This window comes from Artibeus jamaicensis, unplaced genomic scaffold (genome assembly GCF_021234435.1).
Source record: "Artibeus jamaicensis isolate MK-2021 breed Jamaican fruit bat unplaced genomic scaffold, CSHL_Jam_final scaffold_625, whole genome shotgun sequence".
NCBI classification, from domain to species: domain Eukaryota; kingdom Metazoa; phylum Chordata; class Mammalia; order Chiroptera; family Phyllostomidae; genus Artibeus; species Artibeus jamaicensis.
In genome coordinates, this window is record NW_026522051.1 from 5,458,489 (window position 1) to 5,482,970 (window position 24,482).

General features: G+C 60.1%; 3 protein-coding genes across 14 annotated transcripts; all 3 read left to right on the plus strand.

Annotated features, from left to right (window-relative positions):
• The first annotated feature begins 397 nt into the window (after positions 1-397).
• ARHGAP30 (Rho GTPase activating protein 30) lies at positions 398-14,112 on the plus strand. Of its 3 annotated transcripts, none has more exons than XM_053659335.1 (12): positions 398-842; positions 4,696-4,798; positions 6,924-7,068; positions 7,550-7,632; positions 7,800-7,907; positions 8,479-8,606; positions 8,996-9,170; positions 9,262-9,365; positions 9,443-9,520; positions 10,035-10,418; positions 11,469-11,614; positions 11,705-14,112. In XM_053659335.1, the coding sequence occupies exons 1-12, from the start codon at positions 746-748 to the stop codon at positions 13,337-13,339; spliced, it is 3,186 nt and encodes a 1,061-aa protein (XP_053515310.1). In that variant the 5' UTR covers positions 398-745; the 3' UTR covers positions 13,340-14,112. The 3 variants fall into 3 exon arrangements, with proteins under 3 accessions (XP_053515310.1, XP_037005990.2, XP_053515311.1); XM_037150095.2 differs by having other exon boundaries at positions 399-842; positions 11,343-11,614; XM_053659336.1 differs by lacking the exon at positions 398-842 and having other exon boundaries at positions 4,721-4,798; positions 6,928-7,068; positions 11,343-11,614.
• Positions 14,113-14,961: 849 nt separating this feature from the next.
• USF1 (upstream transcription factor 1) lies at positions 14,962-20,179 on the plus strand. Of its 10 annotated transcripts, none has more exons than XM_037150117.2 (11): positions 14,962-15,071; positions 16,584-16,675; positions 17,183-17,232; positions 17,393-17,508; positions 17,833-17,934; positions 18,150-18,345; positions 18,593-18,680; positions 18,796-18,854; positions 18,969-19,063; positions 19,236-19,364; positions 19,526-20,179. In XM_037150117.2, the coding sequence occupies exons 1-11, from the start codon at positions 14,991-14,993 to the stop codon at positions 19,613-19,615; spliced, it is 1,098 nt and encodes a 365-aa protein (XP_037006012.1). In that variant the 5' UTR covers positions 14,962-14,990; the 3' UTR covers positions 19,616-20,179. The 10 variants fall into 10 exon arrangements, with proteins under 10 accessions (XP_037006012.1, XP_037006000.1, XP_037006006.1 ...); XM_037150105.2 differs by having other exon boundaries at positions 14,965-15,071; positions 16,516-16,675; XM_037150111.2 differs by having other exon boundaries at positions 14,965-15,071; positions 16,537-16,675.
• TSTD1 (thiosulfate sulfurtransferase like domain containing 1) lies at positions 20,062-21,883 on the plus strand. The gene is made up of 5 exons (XM_037150181.2): positions 20,062-20,070; positions 20,368-20,497; positions 20,709-20,831; positions 21,284-21,446; positions 21,533-21,883. Exons 1-5 carry the CDS (start codon positions 20,062-20,064, stop codon positions 21,582-21,584), a joined length of 477 nt encoding a protein of 158 aa, XP_037006076.2. The 3' UTR covers positions 21,585-21,883.
• Positions 21,884-24,482: the final 2,599 nt, after the last annotated feature.

The window sequence follows — 24,482 nt, forward strand, 5'->3', positions numbered from 1 at the left end:
GGAGGGGACAGGAGAGGAATGACACCCACAAGACGGACGGATGGCCACCCGTGAGTTCCCGGGGGTCTGTGTGCTCTGGAGAGGCAGACACAGGAACCACGCCCCGAGCGAGTCCCCGGAACGTCCGAGTCGGAAGGACTTAGGCTCATCTGCGTGAACACCGCGGCTCAGGGACGTCCCAGAGGGGCCTGGCCTCAGCGTCCTCCGTCCTGCGTGTGCTCGGCATGGCTCTGAGTGGCCTTGCTCCCAGGTCAGCCTCAGGTCTCCACCTGGGACCCCAGAATTCTGGTCACCAAGGGCGTGTCACCTGCCCAAGGCTCTGACATCGGCGGCCCCAGCCAATGAGCGAACCCGGTGTGGGTGAGGATGTGAATGTCAGCTGCCTCCCCCACCCGGTCCTGTGGTTGCAAAGATGCTCTAACAGGAAGCGGGTTTGGGGCGCTGCACAGCTTCCTGCCCCAGGCCCGAGCAGGCGAGAGGGGCGAGTGCCAGGTCCGCCACGAGACCCAGCTTCGTGCCAGGGTCCTGGCACTTCCTCTTCCACGACCACTTCCGCGTGGCCAGCGGGAGCCCCAGAGGCAGGGGCTGTTGCCTGTCGCCCAGGCCACCCTCCACCCCCAGTTCGGAGCCCTGCCCCCTGGGGCCAGGCCCAGCCCAGAGGCCAGCTTGGGATTTTATGGGGGACCGCTAGGCCAAAGGTCCCGGGGGACGGAGGTGGCCGGGCCAGAGGCCTGGGACTCCGGCCATGAAGTCTCGGCAGAAGGGAAAGAAGAAGGGCGGCTCGAAGGAGCGGGTGTTCGGCTGTGACCTGCAGGAGCACCTGCGGCACTCGGGCCAGGAGGGTAAGGTGGCGGCTCCGAGCTGCGGGGCCCGTGGGGGTCCCGAGGTGTCCACGGGGACAGTGCCCGGGGGCTGCTGAGCAGGCGAGGTGGGAATCTGCTTCGTGAGAAGGCAGGGACGGGAGAGGAAGGCTGCGGGGGGGGATGGCAGGCCCTTGGGTCTGAATGAAAGGGGCAGGAGGGGCCCCCCTTGAGTCCGAGGCGGCCCTCAGGGGCTCCAGGTGGAGGACTGCGGGCCCGAGGTGCGCACCCTGGTCCCCTGGCAGCCTTGCCGGGCCGCAGGTGAGGAGCATTTAGGGTGGGGACACCCTTCCTGGTCGTCTGGGATTCCCCTGCTCTCCTTGTGCAGAGGGAAACCAGTTCAAAGCGGAGGGCCAGAGAGAAGCGGTCTCCGAGGTGGGGACGCCAGGGAGTAGGAGGTGGGTGGAGGGTGCCGTGGAGGCCGGTGGGACCTGGGTGGCCTGGGAGGGGGCTGGGGTAGGAGCAGGGCCAGGGACGGACATGGCGGCTCCAGGTCGGCCTCGCTCTGTGCTGGGTGGGGAGCAGCCGCTGAGCACATTTCTCAATCTGCCCTGAAAGTGAACGCAGGCAGGTATCCCGGCCGCCCAGCCCAGCTCCTTTTGGGCTCGTCCAGCTCCTCCCAGAGAAGGGCCCATTCTTCGCTCTTGTTCTTTCCCCCACCCCCACCCCCACCCAATCTGTCATTTCCTCTTAGTCGTCCCCTGCCTGGGCTGTGGCCCCTGCAGTGCAGGCAGGGGACTGGTTCCTGCTCATTTCCTGCTCAGGGCCCCGCCCCGCATCCCCAGACACCTTCTTCCCCTTTTCTCCTCCCCCAGGGGCCCCCGTCCCCACTGGCCTTGGCGAAGGGAAAGCCCAGGCACTGAGGAAGAGTGTGGAACAGTGAAGTGGCCTCTCTGGGCTTTGCTCTTCTCCGTGGGCAAAGCCCAGCTGTGAGGAGCCGCCTTTACCAGGGAGGGATTCCCTCCAGGGAGTGGAGGCTGTAGGTCAAGGGCACGAGACTCCCCGGCACTCGTTCTCTGCAAACCCAGTGCCTCCTCTCCCTCCCAAAACCGACCCCACTCCCGTGACCCTCTGTCTGTGGGGCCAGCAGGTGAGGGCCGCTCTCTGGAAGGAGACACCTGTTGCTGCATCCTTACCTCAGTGCATCGCAGGGGCTGAGAGAAAGCAGCCCGGCTGCCCGGCAGAGCCTCACCTGAGCCCGATGTGGGGGGGCGATCTTGGGCACCAGAGCAGCAGTGACAGCTGCCCCTCGCCCAGCCCCCCTCGCACAGACAGGTGGCTTCTCACTGACCCAAGGCCCAGCAAACATGAAAGCCCTGGCCAGTGGAAACCTGTGTGTCTGGTTGATTTATCCTCGGTTCCATCTCAACACCATCTCCCAGCTCATGGCCCCAAGGTCCTGATGTCTATCTGTTTCATCTCTTTCGACACCTTGTTGAGGTTGCTGATTCTCTGGGTCCCGGCTGTGACCTCCCCCACACCCCTCTGTCTCTGCCTCCCCTACCCTGTCTCTAACTTGTAGGTCTTACCCCATCTCCCTGATCTCTAGCTCCTTGACCCCCCATCTCTCTGACCCTGTTCTCTCTTCCCCCATCTCCTTGACCCATTTCCTCTGTGGCTCTGCCCCCCCCCCCGGGCCCCCGAAGGCCTGCTCCAAGGGCCTTCTCTGGAGTTTGAAGCCGACAGAGGACAGAGGGGGAGGCCGGCCTGCCGGGTTACAGCTCATGTGGAAAGGACCTGGGCTTTAGGTGGCAGCGGCCTGTGTATGAGTCACGAGGCGGCCAGAACTGGGTGTAGCCTCACGAGAAGCCAACGCATCTTCGGTGCGCAGTGCTGGGCGCTGGAGCTCAGGGACCCTTGCTGGGGGCACAGGTCCTGGGGGAGGCATGGTGACCCAGGGCCAGGGACGTGTGGAGGTGAGAGAAGGGACTGAGCTGCGAAGGTTAAGGAAGCTGTCACTCTCAAGGTGACTGGTGTGGCAGCCCACACTTTTGCAGCCGTGGGGCGAAGGGTTCCTGACCTTTCTTGAGTCCCGGCTCTGGGCTGCAGGGGGGCAGAGGGCGTGGACAGCAGGTCCTACGAGGAGGGTTCTCAGTCGTAGAGGATGGATTTATGGTTTCCTTCATTCTGTACTTCGGTCTCACTGAATTCCACAGAGCTTAGAATGGATAACTTCCCAGACCCAAAACTTTAGAAAAAGAGTCAAGGATGAAGGAACTGGGCTGACGGGAAAGTGAAAGGAAGAGTGGGACCAGTGCCCAGAAAGGTGAATCAGGTTCTTTGTGGTTGGCGGAGGCGGCTGGGAGCTTCCTGGCGGCCAAGGCGGAGGGAGGTACAATCAGCTGAGAGACTCCTGAAGCCGAAGGAGAAGACGGCCGGGCGGGTGGCTCAGGAGAGACTCAGGGTTTTCTGACCCGGGCACGTGACCTCGGGTGGGTCTCAGTTAACAGGACTCGATGTTTTCTCTTCAAAATAGTCTGTATTGTCTCCAAGACATGCCACCAATTCTCATAATCGATTGCTGATTAACTGAATCATTCAATAAACATTTACTATATACTGTGTTTCAACACTGGTCTGGATGCTGGGGAGGATGTTACATTGTGTCCAAAGTCATAGACAGAAAAGAAACAAATCAGGACACAGGGATAAAGAGAGGGGTGCGGAGCTACGGTAAGTAAAGAGCTCAGACTTGGGGGGCGGTGTTCAAGGTGTGTTGTGAGGAGCACAGGGGTGTCCCCAGATAGAGTCAGGGGGGAGGACACTTCCAGCCCGGAAGAGACATGAGTGGGTGTCAAGGGAAGGACATGGTACCACCTCCTTCGCGGAGACGCAAAGGGCTGGATCGCAGGGTCTGCCGGGGAACCGCCTGGCGCTGCGGCCGGAGCCGCAGCTGAGACCCGATCTGTGAAGGGTCTTATCTTCCCTGCTGGGGAGCTGACGTTTTATTTCGATATTATTCTGATACTGTATTTGAGGTAAGCAGTGAAGATTGGGGTGGAGCAGGATGTTTGTATCACAAAGGATTTAAAACTTGGAATGGTGCAGCTGGGCTTCAACACACGAGCTTCCCACGCATGACACAGCATGTCAGACACCACGTAAGAGGATGTTGAGACAGGTCACACTTAGATCCTGTACCTAAGGAGCTTAAGGTCTAGAAGGGGGGGGAAGCAGGGGCTGGGAGACATTACGCAGCTTTTTGAGCTTCTGGATTTGCATCCTGGTTCTAGCCTGTGGCCCTGGGAGCTCATTAGTCCTTCAGTCCTGGCTTTTCTCCCTGCCGGACGGGGATGGGAATACGTGACGTGCAGTGCGCAGTGGGCGTGTGGGTGCTTCTCTCCTGAGCTGAGCTGGCTGAAGGTCTGTCACTGCTTTGTGCGCCTTTTGGTGGCAGAACTGACACCCACACGCGGCCTTACCAGAGGGTGTGCTTCACACCCACCCCCGCCGGCCCCATCCGAGTTTTGGTTGGGACTCAGGGTATAAGACTGGTCCTGGCAGTGCATGGACATAACACTTCCAACCGGATTGTTGCTCTTTAAAAGTCCCAGAGAAGCAAGTAGCTTCCACGAGAGCAGAACTTTCTAACAGAAATGGGCAGTCTGGAGAGGCAAGGAGCTCCCTTGCCCAGATGGAGGGACACTGGGGCTCTGGACGTGGTGGGCAGAGGGACCACTGGGGGGGTTGGTGGGTTGGAGCTGACGCCCCGTGAGAATCTTTCGGACAAGCCGCATCCCACAGGCACTGCCCTCCCCAGGCTCCCTCCCTGGTGCTCCCACTTCTTAGACCCCGGGTGGCTCTGATGCCTCTGCGTTTGCCCCTGTGTCCCCAGTGCCCCAGGTGCTCAGGACCTGCGCGGAGTTCGTGGAGGAGTACGGAGTGGTGGATGGGATCTACCGCCTCTCAGGGGTCTCCTCCAACATCCAGAGGCTCCGGTGAGTCAGGCGGTTTCGGGAGGGCTGGGAGGCCAGGATGCCAGGGAGCCAGAGGGTGAGGGGAGGCGGGGAGAAGGAAACGCAGTGCCCGGCACTGTCTGCAGGAGGCGCTCTGGAGGCTGCTCAGGAGAAGCTGAGACCTGTGCTGCCACCGGCAGGCTGTGTGCACACACGGACGCACACGTGCACACACACCCTCCACTCCCACACACACCTACCCAGCTTCAAAAAAAATTAGATATAATTCTCGTGCCATAAAATCCACCATTTAAACATGTACATTTCAGCCCTGGCCGGGTGGCTCAGTTACCTGGAATGTTGTCCATACACCAACAGTTTGTGGGTTCGATCCCTGGTCAGGGCACGCAGGGGAGCAACCGATTGGTATTTCTGTCTCTTTCTTCCTCTCTCTCTAAAGCCAGTGAGCGTGTCCTTGGGTGAGGGTCAGGAGGAAAATATGGCCACCGGAGTAGTTTTGAGTGTATTCACGGGTTGTGCAGCCGTCACCACTAATTCCAGAATGTTTCACCTCCCCCAGCCGTCACTCCGCACCCCCGCCCCCAGCCCCTGGCCACCCCTTGTCCGCTTCTGTCTGGACGGCTTTTCCCCTTCTGCTCATTTCACACACCCACAGATCATGTCGTGGTAACCCTGTGTGTCTGGCTTTTTTGCTCGGCATGTTTGAGGTTCACGTGTGTTGTTGCATGTGCCAGTACTTTGTTCCTTTTTTCATGGCTGAATGATGTTCCGCTGCATGGTTTGACCACCTGTACTGTGCTCGTTCACCAGTCACAGGCCGTTCAGGTGGCTTCTGCCGGTTGGCTGCTGCGAACGGTGGTGCTACACACTGTCCGTGTGTGCGTGTTTGTGCTGACGTGTGTTCTTGGCTCTCCAGAGTGTGCACAGGAGTCGGGTTGCTGGGCCACAGGGTGACTCTCTGTTGGACTTTTAAAGGAACTGCCAGGCAGCAGTTGTGCGGTTTTACAGCCCCACCCGGGAGGGCTGCCAACCGTGTTCCTCTGTGTCTTCTTTGCTGCGGCCGCCCCAGCGGGTGCGCAGTGATACTTCATCTGTACTTGCGACTCTCTACTAGCCAGTGTTGTGGAACGTCCCTTTGTTCACTCATTGAGCATTTCCACGTCTTCTTTGGAGAAATGTCTATTCTGGTCCCTCACCCGTTTTTACACTGGGTTGCTTACCTCTTTGGAATTGGGAGAGTTCTTGATATTCTGGATATTAGACATCCATCGAATCTGGTTTGCAAGCCCGTTTTTCCATCCTGTGGGTTCTCTTCACTTTCTCAGTAGTGCCCTCTGACACACAAATCTTGTAATTTTGACATTCAGCTTATTGGTTTTGGTTGTCTGTGCTCTTGGCGTCATAGCCAATGTTATAAAGACCTACACTCATGTTTCCTTCTAAGGCAGGGGTGTCAAATTCATTTTTTAAAAGATTTTATTTCTTTATCTTCAGAGGGGAAGAGGAGAGAGGGAGAGAAATATCAATGTATGGTTGCCTCTCATGTGTCCCCTGCTGGGAACTGGCCTGCGACCCAGGCATGTGCCCTGACTGGGAATCGAACTGCGATCCTCTGGTTTCCAGGCCTGCGCTCAATCCACTGAGCTACGCCAGCCAGGGCTCATATTCGTTTTCAGTGGGGGCCACATCAGCCTCGCAGTTGCCTTCAAAGGGCCTAATGTAATTTCAGGACTGTGTAAATGTGACTACTCCTTGACAGTTAAGGAGTTGAAATTACATTCGGCCCTTTGAAGGCAACCATAAGGCTGATGTGGCCCTCGGGGAAAGTGAGTTTGACACCCAGTTCTAAGGTTACACTCTCCCACCCGTCCACGTACCCAGAAACACACTCAGGCTCAGCCCCCACTTCTACCGACCCCCACCCACACCTACGTTGCTGCACCTGCAGCTGCGCCCCCGACGTGGACCCCCACCCTCGCGCTGCCCCATTCACCCTCCTCACACCGGCCCCGTGAGTCCGTGTGCACAGCCCGAGTCCTCCCCCCAAGCCCCACACCCGCGGACCCTCAGGCCGCCCGGAGCGCCCCCCTGCGGCCCCTCGCTTCTCCCGACGCCCAGCGCTCCTGACCACTCTGCACCTCCCCAGGCAGGAGTTCGAGGCGGAGCGGAAGCCAGACCTGCGGCGAGATGTTTACCTGCAGGACGTCCACTGCGTGCCCTCCCTGTGCAAGGCCTACTTCCGAGAGCTGCCGGACCCCCTGCTCACGTACCGGCTCTATGACAAGTTCGCTGTGAGTTGACCGGCCCGCGGGGCAGCTGCTCTGGTTTCGCTGATTCACACAGTGGCGCCGGGAGGCCCTGAATGGCAGGGGCGCGCCAGCCGCCCACACTGGCCACACTGGGCGGGGGAGGCCTCCCTGGACCCTTTGGAACAAGGCCACCACTCTGGGCACCCACGGCAGGGGGCAGGGTGTGGACGTGCTCCGGTGCCGGAGTGTTACCGGCAGAGGACGCTAAGGCAGAGAGTGACCGTGACTGAGTTGTCCGAGGTCCTAAAGCCATTCAGTGGCAGGCCAGGGTTCGGCTGCAGGTCTGCGGGCCCCAGACTCGGGGCCCTCCCTGCCGCTGTCCGTGTGCGTCCTCAGCTCCGGGTCGAGGACGGTGCGGGGCAGCGCGGTTGTGTCTGAGGGTTTGCCTCAGAGCTCTGGGGAGGACTCGGGGCAGGCTGAGTCCCTGACGCCGGCTTCTTGAACCATCCCCCACCCCGATCAGGAGGCCGTGGCTGTGCAACTGGAGCCCGATCGCTTGGTCAAGATCCTCGAGGTGCTTCGAGAGCTCCCTGTCCCAAACTACAGGCATGTGGGGTGCCTCCCCATCCCACCCCCCGCTGGGCTCCCCCACACTGCCCTGGCTCCCTCCACCGGGGCCTCAATGTGTCCTTTCTCTCCCAGTGCCCAGGCCCCAGCCTTACTCCTGCCTTATGACCCCTGTGTGACCCTGACCCTGGTGCCCCTCTCTGCAGGACCCTGGAGTTCCTCATGCGCCACCTGGTGCATATGGCCTCGCTCAGCGCCCAGACCAACATGCACGCCCGCAACCTGGCCATCGTGTGGGCCCCCAACCTGCTGAGGTGGGTGTGAGCGAGTGGCATGCGGGTCCTGGCAGAGCCTAGCCCCCAGCAGGTGGCTGCAGGACAGGGTGGCTGGGTGGGTGTGCTGGAGAGGGGACCGAGGGTCTCAAGATGCCCAGTGAGACACAGGAAGGTTCAGGATTGCACCCAGTGGCGTGGGGCTTACCCCTTTGACACCAGCTCTGAGCTTGAGTAAAGTCCCTAACGGTTAGGGTCAGGGTCACCCTGTGTCATTGAGCTCAGGGACTAGAACAGGATGGGTCCTGGTCAAGTATTTGTTGAGCAACTGGCCTGTGGATCACTCCTGGTGGTGCAAGGCAGGCTATGAGAGGTCCTGGCATTACAAACAGGCTCCTGGGCTGCAAAGGAAGTGGAGACTGATTCTGAGGGGGGTGTCCAAGAAGGCTTCCAGGAGGAAGTGACGTTAGAGACATGAACCACATACATGGTTTAAGAGGTGGGGGGTGTTAAGGGCACAGCGGGGGAAAGGGTGTGAGGCACTTTCCGGGAGAGTGTGGATAAGGGTGCGGGGGGGGGGGCCCTGGGCAGGGGTGACTCCGTGTCCTCACAGGTCTAAGGACATAGAGGCCTCCGGCTTCAATGGCACGGCGGCCTTCATGGAGGTGCGTGTGCAGTCCATCGTGGTCGAGTTCATCCTCACACACGTGGACCGGCTCTTCGGGGGCACTGCCCTCTCTGGTGCGTGCCCTCCCCACCACCGCCTGTCTGGGGGGCGAGTCAGCGTTAGGGCTGCCCCCCCACTGGTTCGGGCTCCCTGCCCTGCAGGTGAGAAAGCCTGTGCAGGCCTCTTCCGCCTGCTCACAGTGCAGGGCCCAGCTGGATCTCCACTCCCCGTCCTAGCTCTCGACACCAGCCACGGCTCATTGCCGCCCCAGCCCACCAGGCCACAGTCCTGGAACCCCTGGCCTGCTTGGCCACTGAGGACTAACTCACTCTTCAGGAGCTAGACCAGGGTTCCCCCGCCCCGTACGTCCCCAGCTGGTGAGTGGTTAGGTGCGTGGAGGAGCTGGGGGCCAGTGCCCTCTCTCTTCTCGATTCCTGGCTGGCGAGCCCTCCTCTCTCCCTAGGCGGTGACCTGGAGAGTGGCGGATGGCGGTCCCTTCCAGGGCTCCGGGCATCAGGTGGCCCCGAGGATCTCATGCCCAGGTCGCTGCCCTACCACCTGCCCAGCGTCCTGCAGGCTGGCGATGGACCCCCCCAGATTCGGCCCTATCACACTATCATTGAGATCGCAGAGCACAAGTAAGGCTTCCCTCCTGGGCGCCCCTGGTCCCCCACTGCCCCCCGCCCTGGCCTCCAGGCCCAACCCCACTGATGTCTCCACTGCCTCCAGGAGGAAAGGGTCTCTGAAGGTCAGGAAATGGAGATCCATCTTCAACCTGGGCCGCTCTGGTCACGAGACCAAGCGCAAACTGCCACAGGGCGCTGAGGACAGAGGTAAGTGTGGGGCGACGGGCGGGAGCTCCATCGTGGGCGTGCCAGGCCCTGGATCCACACACCCACTTGTCTTGCAGAGGACAAATCGGAGAAGGGGACCCTGAGGCCAGCCAAGAGCATGGACTCACTGAGCGCGTCGACAGGGGCCAGCGACGGTGAGCACAGGCGTGCAGCTGGGAGTGTGCTGTGGCGTTCACAGCCAGGGCCTGTGAGCGTCTGCGTGTGTCTGTAGGGGAATGACAGTGTTGTGAACCAGACCACTGCCATTTGTGTGCGTGCACTCGGAGCCAAGTGTACCCACTAATTTCAAAACAGGTGACGCGTGTCTCTCGCACACCAGCCATAGTGCTGGATGCCAGGGTACAGGGTGTTTGTCATCTGCTCTATGGGTATGTGCAGGGACATGGTGGCGTGTGTGTGGGGGGGGTGGCAGCCAGTGATGGCCTCTGCAGGGAGGGACGGGGCTCTTGGGAGTCGTAGGAGGGCTGACCCACACGTGACCTGCCGGCTGGGGAAGGTTTGCTGTGTGGCCAAGGGAGTCTGGGCGTGGTCCTGTGCAGGCCGTCCCGACCTTCGGGCTGCAGGGAGCGTTCTGTTCTGTTCCAGAACAGTCCTGAACAGTCCAGGTCCCTTACAGCGGGGGCCACCGCCTGCCTCTCTCTCCTCCAGAGCCAGAGGGACTGCTGGCACCCAGCAGCCCCCAGCCCGGCCCGCTGGTGCCTGAGAGATCGGAGAACGATTCTGCAGAGGGAGCAGAGGGTGAAGTGGAGCCCGAGGCGGAGGCCCTGGGCAGCACGAACTCTGAGCCAGGAACCCCACGGGCCGGGCGGCCAGCAGCCCGGGCTGGGGCCGGCAGCCGCGCGGAGCGCTGCGCTGGCGTCCACATCTCAGACCCGTACAACGTCAACCTCCCACTGCACATCACCTCCATCCTCAACGTGCCCCCGAACATCATCTCTAACGTGTCCTTGGCCAGGCTCACCCGCGGCCTGGAGTGCCCTGCCCTACAGCCCCGGCCAAGCCTTGCCTCCGGCCCCGGCCCCGGCCCCCCAGGTGAGGCCCCAGGGACTGGAAGTGGGGACTGGGGAACAGGCTGAAGCTCTGGCGAGGGGAGGGAAGAGGCCTCAGCCCCTGGCTTTGGGTGGTTCCTTTCAGCTGCCACCCCTGGTTCAAGGCTGAGGGAATCCAGTAACAAAATGCACTCGTGTGGAATAAGTGCAGAGGGGCTCTTGTACACGCACGACAGGGTCCTCTTGGACACACGTGGTGGGGATCACCACGCCCAAGGTGGACACGCACCGCTGGTGGCAGTAACGGCCGTCAGATGGGCCACACCAGCTGCCACTCATCGAAGGCTTATTACGTGCCAAACGCTGTGTTACGGACTTTGCAGGTGTTAGCTTTTTTCATTTTCTCGTGGTCTTATGACACAGGTGTTGTGGCCATCCTTGTGTCACGGCAGTCGCACCGGAGCCTTGGTTAAGCCATGGGTCACTGGTTTAGGGGGCGGTGGCAGAGCCGGGAGCGGTCCTGCTCTCACCCCAATCTCGAAGCGCCGAGGATGAGAAGTGCCCGCAGCTCATCGTGGGGGCAAGGGCGTGGCCCTGGAGCAGCTGTGGGATCAGACTTCGTCTGCACCCCTGTCCTGTGACCTTGGACAAACCGCTTACTCTCTGGCAGCCTCAGTTTCCTCACGTGCAAAATGGAGGCAAACGTCCTATAGCATAGGGTGCTTTTGTGGGGAAATAGATAATGCATTTTAAAACGTACAGCACGGTGCCCGGCACCTGGTAGGAGCAGGACTAAGGCAGCTGTAAGCCAATAGTTCAGAATATTGGTGTGAAGAAATCAGCTAGGTAGGGGGCCAAGCTGGGCATGTTGGGCCCCTAGGGCAGCAATGCCAGGGAGACCCACGTGGGAAAAGGGTTGGGGCTGACCCTGACCTTCGTATTCCTGGGACTACCCGTCTTCCAACAGATGAGAAGTCGGAGGCAAGTCCAACCCCGGGTGCCCTGGCTGACTCAGGCCCAGCGGCCCTGGCCCCAGCTCCGGCCCTGGAGGACTGCCTGTCCCAGGAGGTGCAGGACTCCTTCTCCTTCCTAGAGGACTCAAGCGGCTCGGAGCCCGAGTGGGTGGGAGTGGAGGCTGGGGACGTGGCCAAGGCTGGAGCCGCAGGAGCAGCCTTCTGCCCTGGGGATGACGACCTTGGGATCAGCTACCTGGAGGAGCTGCTAGGAGCTGGGCCTCAGGTGAGGGGGAGCCATGCTGGGCCGAGGGGAGGCAGAGAATCCAGAGGGGAGACAGGGACCCCGGTGCTGAACCATGTGCCGTGCCCGCAGGTGGAGGAGTTCTCCGTGGAGCCGCCTCTGGACGAGCTGTTTCTGGATGATGCCCAGTTTGTCCTGGCGCCCAGCTGCTGCTCCTCAGACTCAGCAGGCCCTGGGCCTGCAGCAGAGGAAGAAAGCGGGGAGGAAGTCTTCCTGAGTGCCTATGACGACCTCAGTCCCCTTCTGGGCCCCGAACCCCAGGCCTGGGAGAGCCGGGGCGGTCCGGGGGAGGAGGCGGCTGGGTGTGGAAGACAGGCAGCTCCAGGGCAGGCTGAGAGGGGGCAGCCGTGCTGGGACGCTGGGGAGGACATGGAGGCTGAGGCTGGCAGCGGGTGGGATATCAGGGAGGAGGCCGAGGGGAGTCCCGAGGGCAAGGTGAAGGCCGGAGAGGCAGGTGAGGAAGGAGGGGGCGCTGGGGGAAGCCCAGAGATGACGGTCAGTTCGCAGGAAGGGCCTGGGGAGGAGACAGAAGCCAAGGACAATACACCCAAAGGTCTGCGGGAGGATGAGCATATGGAGGGAGCTAAAGGTGTGGAGAAAACAGGAGAGCGGAGTGCGGAGGAGGAGGAAAGAACGACTGAGAGACAGGAGGAGGCTGAGGTGGGAGAGGAAGCTGGGGTGGAAGCTGGCAGGGACCCCCGGCAGAGGACCCAGGGAAAGCAAGCTGCTGAGGAGAGCTGGGAGGTGGTGCACACACCAGAGGCTGAGGGAGGCAGAGAGGGTGAGGGGGAAGTCCGAGGGCAGGGGGAGAACAGTGACCTAGAGGCGAGAGAAGACCAAGGGGATGGTGAAGACAGAAGCGCAGAAGCAGCAGTTGGAGGAGGAGCAGGGGAGGTCAGCAAGGAGCGGGAGAGTGGGGATGGGGAGGCGGAGGGAGAGCAGAGGGCTGGAGGGGACCGTTTAGAAGGGGGCTTTCTCCTAGAAGGGTCATATGTAGTGTCCTTGGAAGTTGACAGTGCCAAAGAGGGCAATGACCAGTCCTCTGAGACGGGACGAGCAGCCCCACAGCCACCCCGGCCAGAGGAGATGGAGCCAGAGGGGCAGCCCAGTCCAGAGGGCTGCAGTCTGTGCCCCTGTCCCCTTAGCTCAGCTGGCAGTGTGGGCATGCGCCTGGCTTCCACCCTGGTTCAGGTCCAACAGGTCCGCTCTGTGCCAGTGGTGCCCCCTAAACCACAGTTTGCCAAGATGCCCGGTGCAATGTGTAGCAAGATCCACGTGGCGCCTGCAAACCCATGCCCAAGACCCGGTCGGCTGGATGGGACTCCGGGAGAGAGGGTTTGGGGGTCCCGAGCCTCTCGCTCCTCTTGGCGGAATGGGGGCAGCCTTTCCTTTGACGCTGCTGTGGCCCTGGCCCGGGATCGCCAGAGAACTGAGGCTCAGGGAGTTCGGAGGACACATACCTGTACTGGGGGTGAGGACTACAGCCTTATCCCCAGAACCTCTCCCTGTAGCGGGATCCATGCCCATTCCCCGCGGCCCCTCAGCTTCCTGGAGCTCCCACCTGAAGGCACGGAAAGGTCTGAACCCCGGAGCCGATTTAGTCTGCCCCCCAGAGAACCCCAGGCCCTTCACCCACTTGTGCCCCCACAGCGCCGAACATACGCGTTTGAAACACAGGCTAACCCTGGGAAGGATGAGGGACTATGATCAGGGCCCGAGTTCTGGGCCACACAGGGTACAGTACGTGGTCTTCAATCTGGAGTCTCTGACAACGGTGTCTTCTGCAGCCTGAGCAGAGGCAGTGCCCAACTCTCTGGGCTTTGGCCCTCCAGCTTCTCTCTGACCGTGGGAGGCACTGTCCCGGCTGGTTTTCCGGAACTTGCGTCAGACACAAAGCACTCATCCCTCAGGAGATTCCCAAGAAAGCCACCAAGGGCCTGTTCCTAGGGAGTGAGGTCATCGACCAAAGGGAACAAAGAGTAGGCAGAAAACAGAGAGGTTTCTCAAAGGGAAGAATGAAGGGGAACTCCAAGCAAGCATCTGCCCTCCTGAGGCTGTGAACTTCTCTTCAGGGAAGTCCCAGGGTGCAGGCGGGGACGACAGGCCGGGTCAGAGCCTATGGTCCTCAAGGTCCTTGGTCCAAGGTCCAAGGTCCTTGGTTGTGTTGTGGGACCTTGTTTAGCTCCTGGCCCCCTGCTCCACGAGGAGCCACAGGTCCAAGAAGCTTTGAAGAACTCAGTGCTTGTTGGAGGGACTGGCTCCCTTTCCAGCTCCCCCACCCTCCGCCTTCCGTGGCCTTCAGGGGTCTCCCACAGATCCCTTTGGCCTCTTTTTTTTCTTTTGGAAAACTTCCTCCTGTTTCAGGGATAGGGAATGGTACCACTCAGGGCCTGGGAAGGCTTCTCTAGACAGGCTGGGGCCATAGGTCCCCTCCTGGTAAGGGCCTGTGTCTCAGAATAAAAGTTGTATTTTTACATGTACGTAGTGTGGAGTTTCATTATTCTTATTCAAGTCTTGGGCGACAGGCATCACCATTTCTGGTGTGGCCCATCCTTGTCCTTTTTCTTGTTCCGGGGCTCCTGCACAGTGGTTGTCATGGAGACCTGCGGCCAGAAACTAGAGCTGGGTTCACGGTAGTCAGGAAACTGGGAAGAGAAACTTGCATTTACGTAATGTTTCCTCTGCACCAGCAGAGGCTGTGTTCCCCATGTGCCCTTTCCTTCGCCCCCTATCGATTCTGTGTGTCAGGCTGGTACTGGTCTCAGCGTTCTGCGGTTGACAAAACCAAGGCTCATTAGGTCCCGAGGTTCGCGACATTTCCAAGGTAGTAAGTGGCAGGGGCTCTGAGACCTGTGACACCCCACACCTGCGATTCACGCTGACTGTGAAGAGCGGGCGTCGAGATCCCGCTGCAGAAACAGCCTCACAGGCTGGAAGCCTTGAAGGTCTTCGGGCGAGTGACTGCGGACGCTAATACCCAGACCCAAGTGTGCTAAGGCACCCTAACCTCCAGCCGGAAACACTACAAATAGGTGTCCCTAGTCCAGACAGTCTCCTGCCCGCCCTTGTTAAAGATGGCGCCGCCGGCCGACGGGCCTCCCTTTCTAGCAAGTAAATAAAAAGGCCCTGTCCAGCAGAAAGATGGAAGCACAAGTTAATGCTTCCATCGTATTTGTCCCGTTCACGCCGAAAGCCCCTTGGTCTTCAGTGTCATATTCTCAGACCCCGGGAAGAAGTTCCCTTCCGCCCTCATCAAGATGAAGCCGACGGAAGTGGGAAGGCTCAGGACTAGGGCGGGCAGGGAGTAGAGAGGACCACTTCCGCCCCTCACCAGCATGGCCGCGGGCTGGGAGCGCGCATGCGCAGCTGTCGATGGAGCTGCCCGAATTCGGCGAGCTGCGCTGTCTGGGAAAGTCGGCGGCTGAGGCGACGGAGGCTGGTGAGTGCAGCACAGGACAGGACCTGGAGACGGGGTGCGCCGGCAAGAAAGGGCAGCCTCTACTGTCTCTCCGACTCTCAGGCCAGGGATGTCCCCGGGGGAAGCCTTTGTTTTGAGGGAGGGGCCGCGCCTGCCTCTAACTGCGGCCCGCGCGTCCCGCCTCCCGCGGCCCGCGCCGGGCTGAGCGCGGCGCCCTGTGTGTCCGCCGGGTCTTCTGGCCGCGCCGGGCGCCTGCTGGGGCAGCTGGCGGCGCGCTCCCAGCGAGGCTGGCGCCGGGTCCCTCTGCGCCCCATCATTTTCCCTTTGTGTTCGCGCCGGGAACGGCCCTGCTGGGGCCCCCTCGGCGAGCGTGCGCGCCGCCGCGTCCGGCCTGGTGTCGGCGTCGCGTACCCCGCGCGCACGGGAAATGCTTCCGGACGCGCAGCTGAGACCAGGACGACTAGCGGCTGGGGCCTCGGAGGCCGTCCCTGGCTGACAGCTGTTGGCGGCGGAGACGCCCCGTGCCCTGCCCGCCCCACCGCCCCTCCTGCGTCCGCCGGGCACCTGGGGCACTGCCCGCGCAGGCTCGGGGACGGGCAGGTGGGTGGTCCGGGCCGCCAGCGCCGCTTCCTCTTAGGGACCGCGCGCCTCCGCCTCCTCCCGACGGTTTCGCTTTCAGTTCCCCCTTTTTTTTGGAGCGTTTTCTCTGGACCCGGGCTTCCCAAAGCTCAGCCACTGAAGATTTTCCTTGGATAGGAAAGGTTTGGGGGACCTTCTGGGTAGAGAATGTATCAAAAAGTTACCCTTGTCGCGTCGGAATTATGTTATTGCTTTGCTCTGTGTAGCGGTTTCTTTCTGGAGGCATCTGTCTACCCAGCGCGACGTTTTTCCTGTCCCCTGGCTGGGTGTCAGCGTCCTCCTGCCGGCACCTTGTAGGTGGGCTCCTCCTCCTTTGTCTCCTCCTTCGGAACCCTGGGCGCCGAGTCTTTTCCCTTCTTGCTGCGGTTCAGTGGATTTGGAGTTGTCATGGCAACATGTTAGCCACTGTGTTGTTCCAGCCTTGGTGAATAAGATGCAGGGGCTTGAGGATGATACACTTGGCCTTTTGGGTCACTAGCAAATGACATAAATGTGGACACCACAAAGCAACAGCCCTGTGACTGTCGTGGGGCCCAACGGCCAAGTCTGGTATTGCGGGTTCGGGAGGGTTTTACAGTGGCCGTGGGCTTCGGGCTTCCCCTTCCGAGATTTGCGAACAGGAGTTGGTTGGTGTTCGGCGTGTGGCCGAGAAGCTGCAAGAGGGGCCCGGTGGTGTCTAAAGGTGGCATTGCAAACGTCCTGTGTCAGCTCCAGTATGCTTGTCCCCTCCCCACCAGGAGGGGCGCCACTTGGGTGGGGGGCACTGCCTGTGGCCCATCTCAGCATTTACCGTGTGGTGGTCGATTTATTCCCGGCTGTGTCTCAGAGAACCTGTGTGCTGACACAGGGGCGCCCAGTGTCCAGGAGTCACTGCAGACCCCTCATTTCTGCCAGGACAAAGCGCTCAGGCCCGTGAGGAGGGGGACGGGAAGACTGCGCGGCAGGGCCCGCCCCTCGGATGCACCGCCTCACAGAGAGATGAAGGGGTGAGTAAGGGGTAGCCTCAGGGGTCCGGGATGGGAGACTGCCCTGGCTCTGGGGTCGCTGCACCCAAATGCACAGTGGCGCTGAGATTTGGTTCCCGGTCTATAAAATGCAAACAGGCCTCAGCGGGGCCAACCGTGGGTTAGCGCATGATCCAGATACCCAACGCTGCAGGTTCAATCCCTGCATCGGTTAGGAGAAGAACAACGCGGAGGTCTCTCCCTCCACCACTTCCTCTCTCCTAAAATCAGTCAACACCTAAAATATTGTTAACACACATTTCAAACATTATTTGAAATGCAAGCAGTGCTACTTGCCTGGTAGCCCTATTCTCAGTAGTGAATGTGGCTGTGGCCACTCCGGGTCTGCGCACCGGGAGCACTCAGCAAATTCCACGCCGTGCTGCTGCCTGCTGGACATGCCAGCGACTTCGGGCCCATGAGTTCCAGCACCAGTGAACTCTTCACACACTTCTTCCCTTACCCTCCCCTCTGCCCCCTGACGAACAGGCAGCAGAAAGCAGCTGAAACGGAAGAGGGCACGGTGCAGATCCAGGAAGGTGAGTGGGAGAGACCTCAGTGCACTGGAACTTGGCCGGGGTGGGCGCGGCTCTCCCCACTGCCGGGCCACCTGTGCACCTTCTTCCCTGAGTGACAGGCAAGTGACGCAGGGGGAGAAAGGCGGCGGCACACAGACTCCTCCTTGCTCCTTGTGTTTAGGTGCAGTAGCAACTGGGGAGGACCCCACCAGTGTGGCCATCGCCAGCATCCAGTCTGCTGCCACCTTCCCTGACCCCAACGTCAAGTACGTCTTCCGAACTGAGAATGGGGGCCAGGTAAGGGAGGGGTCAGGTGGCTGCAGGTGTTATTGGGGTTGGGCTGGAGGGAGGTCATTGCCCCTGTCATGTGGAGACCTGGAGGGCGAGGAGAAGGTGGGGACCATTTGGGGGCGGGGGCTGCAGTCCAAGGTTTGGAGTGGAGGTGGATGTGGCATAGGGCTTGGCCGAGACCCCCCTGTGGGGGCAGATGGGCAGTGGCTGGCTCTGTGTCTCTGGAGGACTCTTGCCTGGGGGTCTGTCTAGGAGACACTTGGTGAAGGCCCTGAAACCCTAGCATTTACTCTCTTGCTCCCTCTACCCCTCTGTCCTCTCTGCTTCTAGGTGATGTACAGGGTGATCCAGGTGTCCGAGGGGCAGCTGGATGGCCAGACTGAGGGGACTGGCGCCATTAGTGGCTACCCCGCCACTCAGTCCATGACCCAGGTACGGGGCAGGTTGTGGGGGACCGGAGCTCTGAGAGTGAGATGAGGCAGGGAGCTGGCTGAAGCTGGGGACGGTGAGGCACCTGGCTGCCCTGTCCCCAAGCCCCGGGATCCCCCTTTCTGGGCCTCCCTCCCTCTCTCAGTGGGTAGAAGCTTCAGAGTCCTTCACTGGGGAGTCTGACAGCCACTGGACTTCGTTCTCCGGGTTCCCTCCAGGCGGTGATCCAAGGGGCGTTCACCAGTGATGACGCAGTTGACACGGAGGGGACAGCGGCGGAGACGCACTACACGTACTTCCCGGGCACTGCTGTGGGAGATGGGGCTGCGGGGGCCACGTCGGGTAGCACCGCAGCTGTCGTCACAACGCAGGGCTCAGAGGCGCTGCTGGGACAGGCCACGCCGCCCAGCACTGGTGAGATGCCCTGTGGGGACGCTGGCTGTGTGGTCGGGGAGGCTGTGGGACGTGCTGGGGGCGGCAGGCCTCTGCTCATGACCTGCACTGGTCACTAAGCCCTGGGCAGCAGTGAATGTGGGACTGCCCCTCTGGCAGGAGGCAGGAGGAAGTCGGCCCCAGGAAGGGGAGGTCCCAGGGCCTGGGCCTCAGTGCTTGGTGAGGCTCCTAGTCCCACATCCTGACTGAGACCACGCTGCCCCCACAGGCCAGTTCTTCGTGATGATGTCACCACAGGAAGTGCTGCAGGGAGGAAGCCAGCGCTCCATCGCCCCCAGGACCCACCCTTACTCCCCGTGAGTAACCCTGTTTCTCCTCAGTTACCACGAGGGCCAGCTCTCGTGCGACTTCCCCCCTGAATGCCACTCTTACTTTTGACCTCTGTTACTTGGCTGCCACCGGTGTCGCCAGGAAGTCAGAAGCCCCCAGGACAACGAGGGACGAGAAGCGCAGGGCTCAGCATAATGAAGGTGGGGGCATCCGGGGTTCTGGGGGCAGCAGTGGTGTTGCGGGGAGGGCAGGTCACTGTCCCTGGGCCTGTGTCTGGCGCTCGCTGAGTCGCCCTGGCCTCACTGCCCCCACAGTGGAGCGGCGCCGCCGGGACAAGATCAACAACTGGATCGTGCAGCTGTCCAAGATCATCCCAGACTGCTCCATGGAGAGCACCAAGTCGGGCCAGGTCAGGGGAGGCCCCGTGGGGGGCAGGGGCCCACATTCTGTGTCCTGTGGGTGCCGTCTTTCCCACTCTCTGAGGTTCCTCGGGGGAAACTAGGCCCTGGGCATGAACTGCTGTTGGAAAGCAAGGCAGGTGTCTTAGGCTCCGGCCCTCGTCCTGTTGGCTTTTCCTGCAGAGTAAAGGTGGGATCCTGTCCAAGGCCTGTGACTACATCCAGGAGCTTCGGCAGAGTAACCACCGGCTGTCTGAAGAGCTGCAGGGGCTCGACCAGCTACAGCTGGACAACGATGTGCTTCGCCAGCAGGTCAGCTTCCTGTCCCCAGGAGCCCTGCTCCACCCCCTGTGGCCACTGAGCCCTTTGGGAGTGCTCCGTTTTCCACAGAGAGGCCGTGTCCTTTTTCCTGTGCTTGTGGATGTGGGAATGGGCTCAGGGACTCCCAGCCTTCACCGCCTCCTCCCCTCCAGGTGGAAGACCTCAAGAACAAGAACCTGCTGCTCCGCGCCCAGCTGCGGCACCACGGGGTGGAGGTGGTCATCAAGAACGACAGCAACTGACTGGGTGTCCTTGTCCTGGAACCGCAGAAAGCCCTGAAGCACAGGCTCCCCCTGTGCCCCTTTCCTTTGCTGCCCGTTTTTGGCAAGATACTGGGAGGAGTTCAGGGGCACGCCCGGAAAGCAGCACACAGTGGTGTGAGACCCTGGACGTGCCCTGACAGCCTGGCCCAGCGTCGTGCAGCCCCGGCTCCCCTTGCACAGAGCCCACGCTGTCGGGGTGGACACCAGACCCACCCAGTGGGGTTTGCCTGGTGCTGGCTTCCAGTACCTGCAGAGGGTTTGCTGACGGTGACCCTGGCGGCCCTGGCTCCGTGCTTCTGCGGCTCCGTCTCCCTGGAGCTTGGCTGTGCCCCCGAGGGCGCCAGGGAACGGGCTTCCGCAAGCAGTGAGGGGGAGGGAAAGCAGCCCGGCCGCTGCCGCGGAAGAGACGAGCCGCTTGGGCGGCAATGCGACCTGTGCAGAAGTCCAGGGAGAACCACAGACGGAGCCCACGTGCGGCCTTTCCCCTCTGGGGACGGTCCCCCTCCCCCCTTTTCTTTTTTTAAGATAAAATGCAGAGCCACAGCTGCCTCTTGTTTGTCCTTTTGTGGGCCCCAGGGCGGAGGGGAGGGGACCCTGCAATCTGACCGGTGAGGGCGGGGCCGGGGTGACCAGTGCTGGGGACTCGGAGTCTTGGCACCGGATGGGACTAGCGAGTCGTGGCTGACCCAAAGGTTGTGTGAGCTGGGATTTACAGTCCTCACCGGGAACAGGTGCCACGGGGGCGGGGCGGGGCCTCCCTTCCGGTTCCGGTCTCGGCCCAGCCTGGCGGGGCTGTGGGGGGCACGGGGGCGGCCAGGGCGGCCCTGCAGTTCTCCGTGGTGGCTCGCGCCATGGCCGCAGGTACGTGCCGGTTCAGCGAGTCGGCCTTTCTGGTGGCCCCGGGAGAGCACGGAGCCCGGGAGTGGGGAAGTGGGGCGGGTGGAGGTGTGGCTGTGGTTCCGGTGCCGCCTCCCAGGTGGGAGGCGAGCGGAAGGGGGTGCCTGGGGCGCAGTGCCAAGCGAGGGGCTCTTCTCCCGTTCAGCCCCGCTAGACTTTCGTGTCCCCTCTACAGTGCCCACTGTGTTGCTCCCCGAACTCCGCTCGCTCCTGGCCGCGGGCCGGGCCCGGCTCTTTGACGTGAGGTCTCGAGAGGAGGCAGCCGCAGGGACCATCCCTGGGGCGCTCAACATCCCGGGTACGGGCCGCCAGCAGCGTGGGTCCAGAGGCTCTCAGCCGAGGGGGCCTCATGTAGGTGGCGCGGGGCAGACTGGGCACGGGGACCCGAATTCCCTCGGCCTCCCAGGCTTCGGGACAGGGGCCGGTGGAGGCCTGCACTAGCGTGGAGCTGGCCCTCCCGGGCTGGGAGACATACTGGTCAGGGACTGCAAGCGCGCCCCCAAGCTCAACCCCCCAGAGGGTTGGGTCCCCACAACCTGCTTGTCCTTAGCCTTCAGGAGGCAGTTCCTGACTCTCCATTTGACTGCGCTGTATCTTGACCTTGAGGTTGAGGGTGGTGGCCGCCAGGTGTAGTGTGCAAGGCCCGTGAAGATTAGTCCGACCCCGGGGACCCAGCCCTTCCAGGCACTGCCTCTGAACCTCAGATTTCGAAACTGTCGCTCCCTGTCCTGTCCTGACTCTTCCTCCCAGTGTCCGAGTTGGAAGGTGCCCTGCAGATGGACGCTGCTGCCTTCCAGGCCTTGTACTCGGTGGAGAAGCCGAAGCTGGAAGATGAGAACCTCATTTTCTTCTGTCAGATGGGCAAACGGGGCTTGCAGGCCACACAGCTGGCCCAGGGCCTTGGATACAGAGGGTATGGGGCAGGCGGGTGCGGCTGGGGCCTGGCCGGGGCTGCGGCCCAGCTTGCCCTGCTGTGCTCACCCCACTGTGTCTCCACAGGGCTCGTCACTACGCGGGGGCCTACAGAGAATGGTTCCAGAAAGGAGGTTAGGTGGGAGGCGCTGACTGGGAAGGGCAAGGACGGTGCCCACTTATTGGGTTGGCCGTAAGGCGAGGCCTTATTGGCCTGCACACAAAAGCATCCAATAAGGAGCATGTGATGGACCCTGGCTGGTGCTGCTCAGCGGACTGTGCATTGCCCCCGTCCTGGCACATGTCTGGGCTGTTTGGGGCCAGGTCCCCAGTTGAGGGCATGCAAGAGGCAACCACACATTGATGTTTCTCCCTCTCTTTCCCCCTCCCTTCCCCTCTCTCTAAAAATAAATAAAGGTGTTTTTTTTTTTAAGAGCATTTAATCAAAGCGTTGGATGCATTTAATGTGTCAGTTGGATTGAAAGCAGTTCTAATCTTACTCTAGACTCAGTTGAGCCTTGGGGCCTTTTCCTTCCAGCATTCATCACCCCCCATCCCTCTAACACAAAATTTCAGCAATTTCCAAAAACTACATTTCTCTTCTGGAACAATTGTTTTCAGCCCAGAATGCACATCAGAATCGCCTACCAGCTGGGGGGTGGGCAGGGGTCGGGGGCAGGGAGGGGAAAAGAATCTCAGGTTTGGAATTTCAGGGTTGGGGCCAGGGACCCCCAAGTGAGCCAGCCCCTCAACAATTCTAATATGCAGTCAGGAGGCCAGAGCTAGGCCAGAGGTCAGCAGACTGGCCCCACTGGGCCTCTTGGCCTTGACCCTTCATGTACCCATCGTCTACGGCCACTTTGGGGCAGAAGCGGCAGAAGAGTTGTAATGATATCGTTCAAAACGTAGACTTTTTACTATCTATCCCTTTCCAGAAAGTTTGCCTACCCTAGTGCCAGAGCTGCTGTTTTCCACTCGTGTGCCACGGGACTTTTTAACTCGTGCAGCTCCTGACCGTTTAGTCAGTGGCCCTGTCGTCTCTCCCCTCAGATGGTCAAACAAGGACATGACAACAGCCAGCACAATAGTCATCTGGCGTGGACAAACCAAAATTATACCCATTTTCCTGCTCAGATGGGCAAAACTACAGTTTTGGGTTTGGAAAGTGGTTTATATGTGCCATGAGATGAGAAAGGTTGAAAACCGCTGCTCCAGGCCTGAGACCAGTGTGGCAGCTGTCATGAGGGGGGAGGGAAGTGGCCCCGTAGTTGTGTCCAGCACTGAGCACAGGTGTGAGACCCTCCTGTGCCGCCAGAAGCAGGTTCCAGTTTCTATCAACACTGTTCTGCGATCCCACACTGGATTTAACACAATTTAATTTAAAAATTTTTTAAATGCACCAAAGCAGAATTCAGCACTATTCAGCAGGTATATAACTTTCTTCTAGCCTGGTGATAGTTTGGTGCAAATTTGAATTTGGTCCTTTTAAATATTTTAATGGCTTTTTTTTTTTTTTTTACTTTTTAAGTTTGATTTTTTAAAGTGTTGTTCTTTTATTTGTGAAAGAGAGACCTGGTTTTCTGATTTTTCAGGTCTGTGCAGAAATTACTTCAGACATTTTCCACATTCCTGGCCTTTCTCTCTTTTCCTTCCTTCCCACCCCTCGGCTTTCTGGGCCGAGCCAGTCCTCGGACACACCTTTGATCCCTCAGCCTGCACTGCCCACACTGTAACCTCCTCCCTCCCTCTGAGCTCGGTGCTGCCTGCTCCGTCACAGGGAGGGCCCACTCTGGTTATCAGGATTCGCCACTGCGGGAACTTACGTGGGCGCCGTGGGGTCTGGAGATGAAGCTGAAATCGGTGCAAGGGTCTAGCCCAGGTTCCGGCAGACACCGTGTCCCCTGCTCTTTCCCCAAACCCCTGAGTACCTCTGGTTCTCAGACTGGTTGGGAAACTTTACCTGTGGTCTAATTTCCCTCTTTGAGTCTTAATCGTTCTAGCCTTCTTTTTTCCCCCTCCTCAAATATCATAATTCAGTTACAGTGTTTATTTTTTTAATCGAGGCATAATTCACCTATAATAAAAACAAGGTTCGCAGAGTTCTGACAATTGTGCGCTCACTTGTCAACAACCACCCCAAACAAGATCTGGAATACAGAAATCCCCACAATTTCAGGCCCCTTTCCAGCCAATCACGTGCCTGCCTAATCCCTTCCTAGGCAATCATTTTCCATCTCCTATCAGCATCAGCTCATTTTTCCAGCTTCCTTCCTGCCTCGCTACCACTGCAGAGCTTCCTCCAGTGGAGCTGATGGGGTTACCATGCTGGCCCAGCTCGGGCATGCTCTCCGGCTCCCCATTGTTAAGAGAACATTCCTCTTTTCCCCTTGAGAGTATTTGGTTCATAACCTTGAAAAGCTGTTCCCACCGTCACCCTTGCCCTTTAAACTTCTCCCTCCCTTTCCTCGCAGGTACTGTATCAGGTGAGGCTGCAGAGCCTTGTAGACCAGATCTGCATCTTCCCAGCTTCTGCATTTTTTCACAAACCACGTCAGACCCTTGCCTCTCCCAGACTCTTATGGCCCCAGGTTTGCATTGACGGTGTCCCTGCGTCATCACAGCTGACCTGTGTTTTTCTCTTTCTCCCAGTCGGTTGGAGCCCCTCCACACCCTGCAGAGTTTGCAACCTGAGTTTTCAGTTCCCTCCTGACTTTCAGGATCTAATGTCAGCCTCTCTGAAACGTCAGTGCCTGAGCAATTTTATGGTAACATTTTTATCTTATCAGAGCTGATAAGTCACAATAGCTCCTTGTTGCCTAGTGACTCAAGCCCTGGCCGGAGCCTGGCCCACTGAGCAATCTGGAGTCTGGGTCTGGTGTCGCCCTGCCTTTCCAAAATTGTCCTTCAGTTCTGCTCGCAGCCGGCAGTGCTCTGCAGAGGCTGAGATAGACCCCTTCCTCCCTGATCCTGGCCTTTACTCTTCAGTTTCCTTGGTTCCAGTCCCCTAGGAGCCGCTCCGAGTTTCGCAAGAATTGGA

Bases quoted from the DNA above. Each gene is read 5' to 3' on its own strand.
- ARHGAP30 (XM_037150095.2), top strand. From the start codon at position 746: ATGAAGTCTCGGCAGAAGGGAAAGAAGAAGGGCGGCTCGAAGGAGCGG. The intron at 7,908-8,478 runs GTGGGTGTGAGC...GTGTCCTCACAG, and splicing joins TGGGCCCCCAACCTGCTGAG to GTCTAAGGACATAGAGGCCT. The intron at 8,607-8,995 runs GTGCGTGCCCTC...CTCTCTCCCTAG, and splicing joins CGGGGGCACTGCCCTCTCTG to GCGGTGACCTGGAGAGTGGC.
- USF1 (XM_037150105.2), top strand. From the start codon at position 15,005: ATGGAGCTGCCCGAATTCGGCGAGCTGCGCTGTCTGGGAAAGTCGGCG. The intron at 16,676-17,182 runs GTGAGTAAGGGG...CCTGACGAACAG, and splicing joins CCTCACAGAGAGATGAAGGG to GCAGCAGAAAGCAGCTGAAA. The intron at 18,855-18,968 runs GTGGGGGCATCC...CTGCCCCCACAG, and splicing joins CAGGGCTCAGCATAATGAAG to TGGAGCGGCGCCGCCGGGAC.
- TSTD1 (XM_037150181.2), top strand. The intron at 20,498-20,708 runs GTACGTGCCGGT...TCCCCTCTACAG, and splicing joins GGCTCGCGCCATGGCCGCAG to TGCCCACTGTGTTGCTCCCC. The intron at 21,447-21,532 runs GTATGGGGCAGG...GTGTCTCCACAG, and splicing joins CAGGGCCTTGGATACAGAGG to GGCTCGTCACTACGCGGGGG.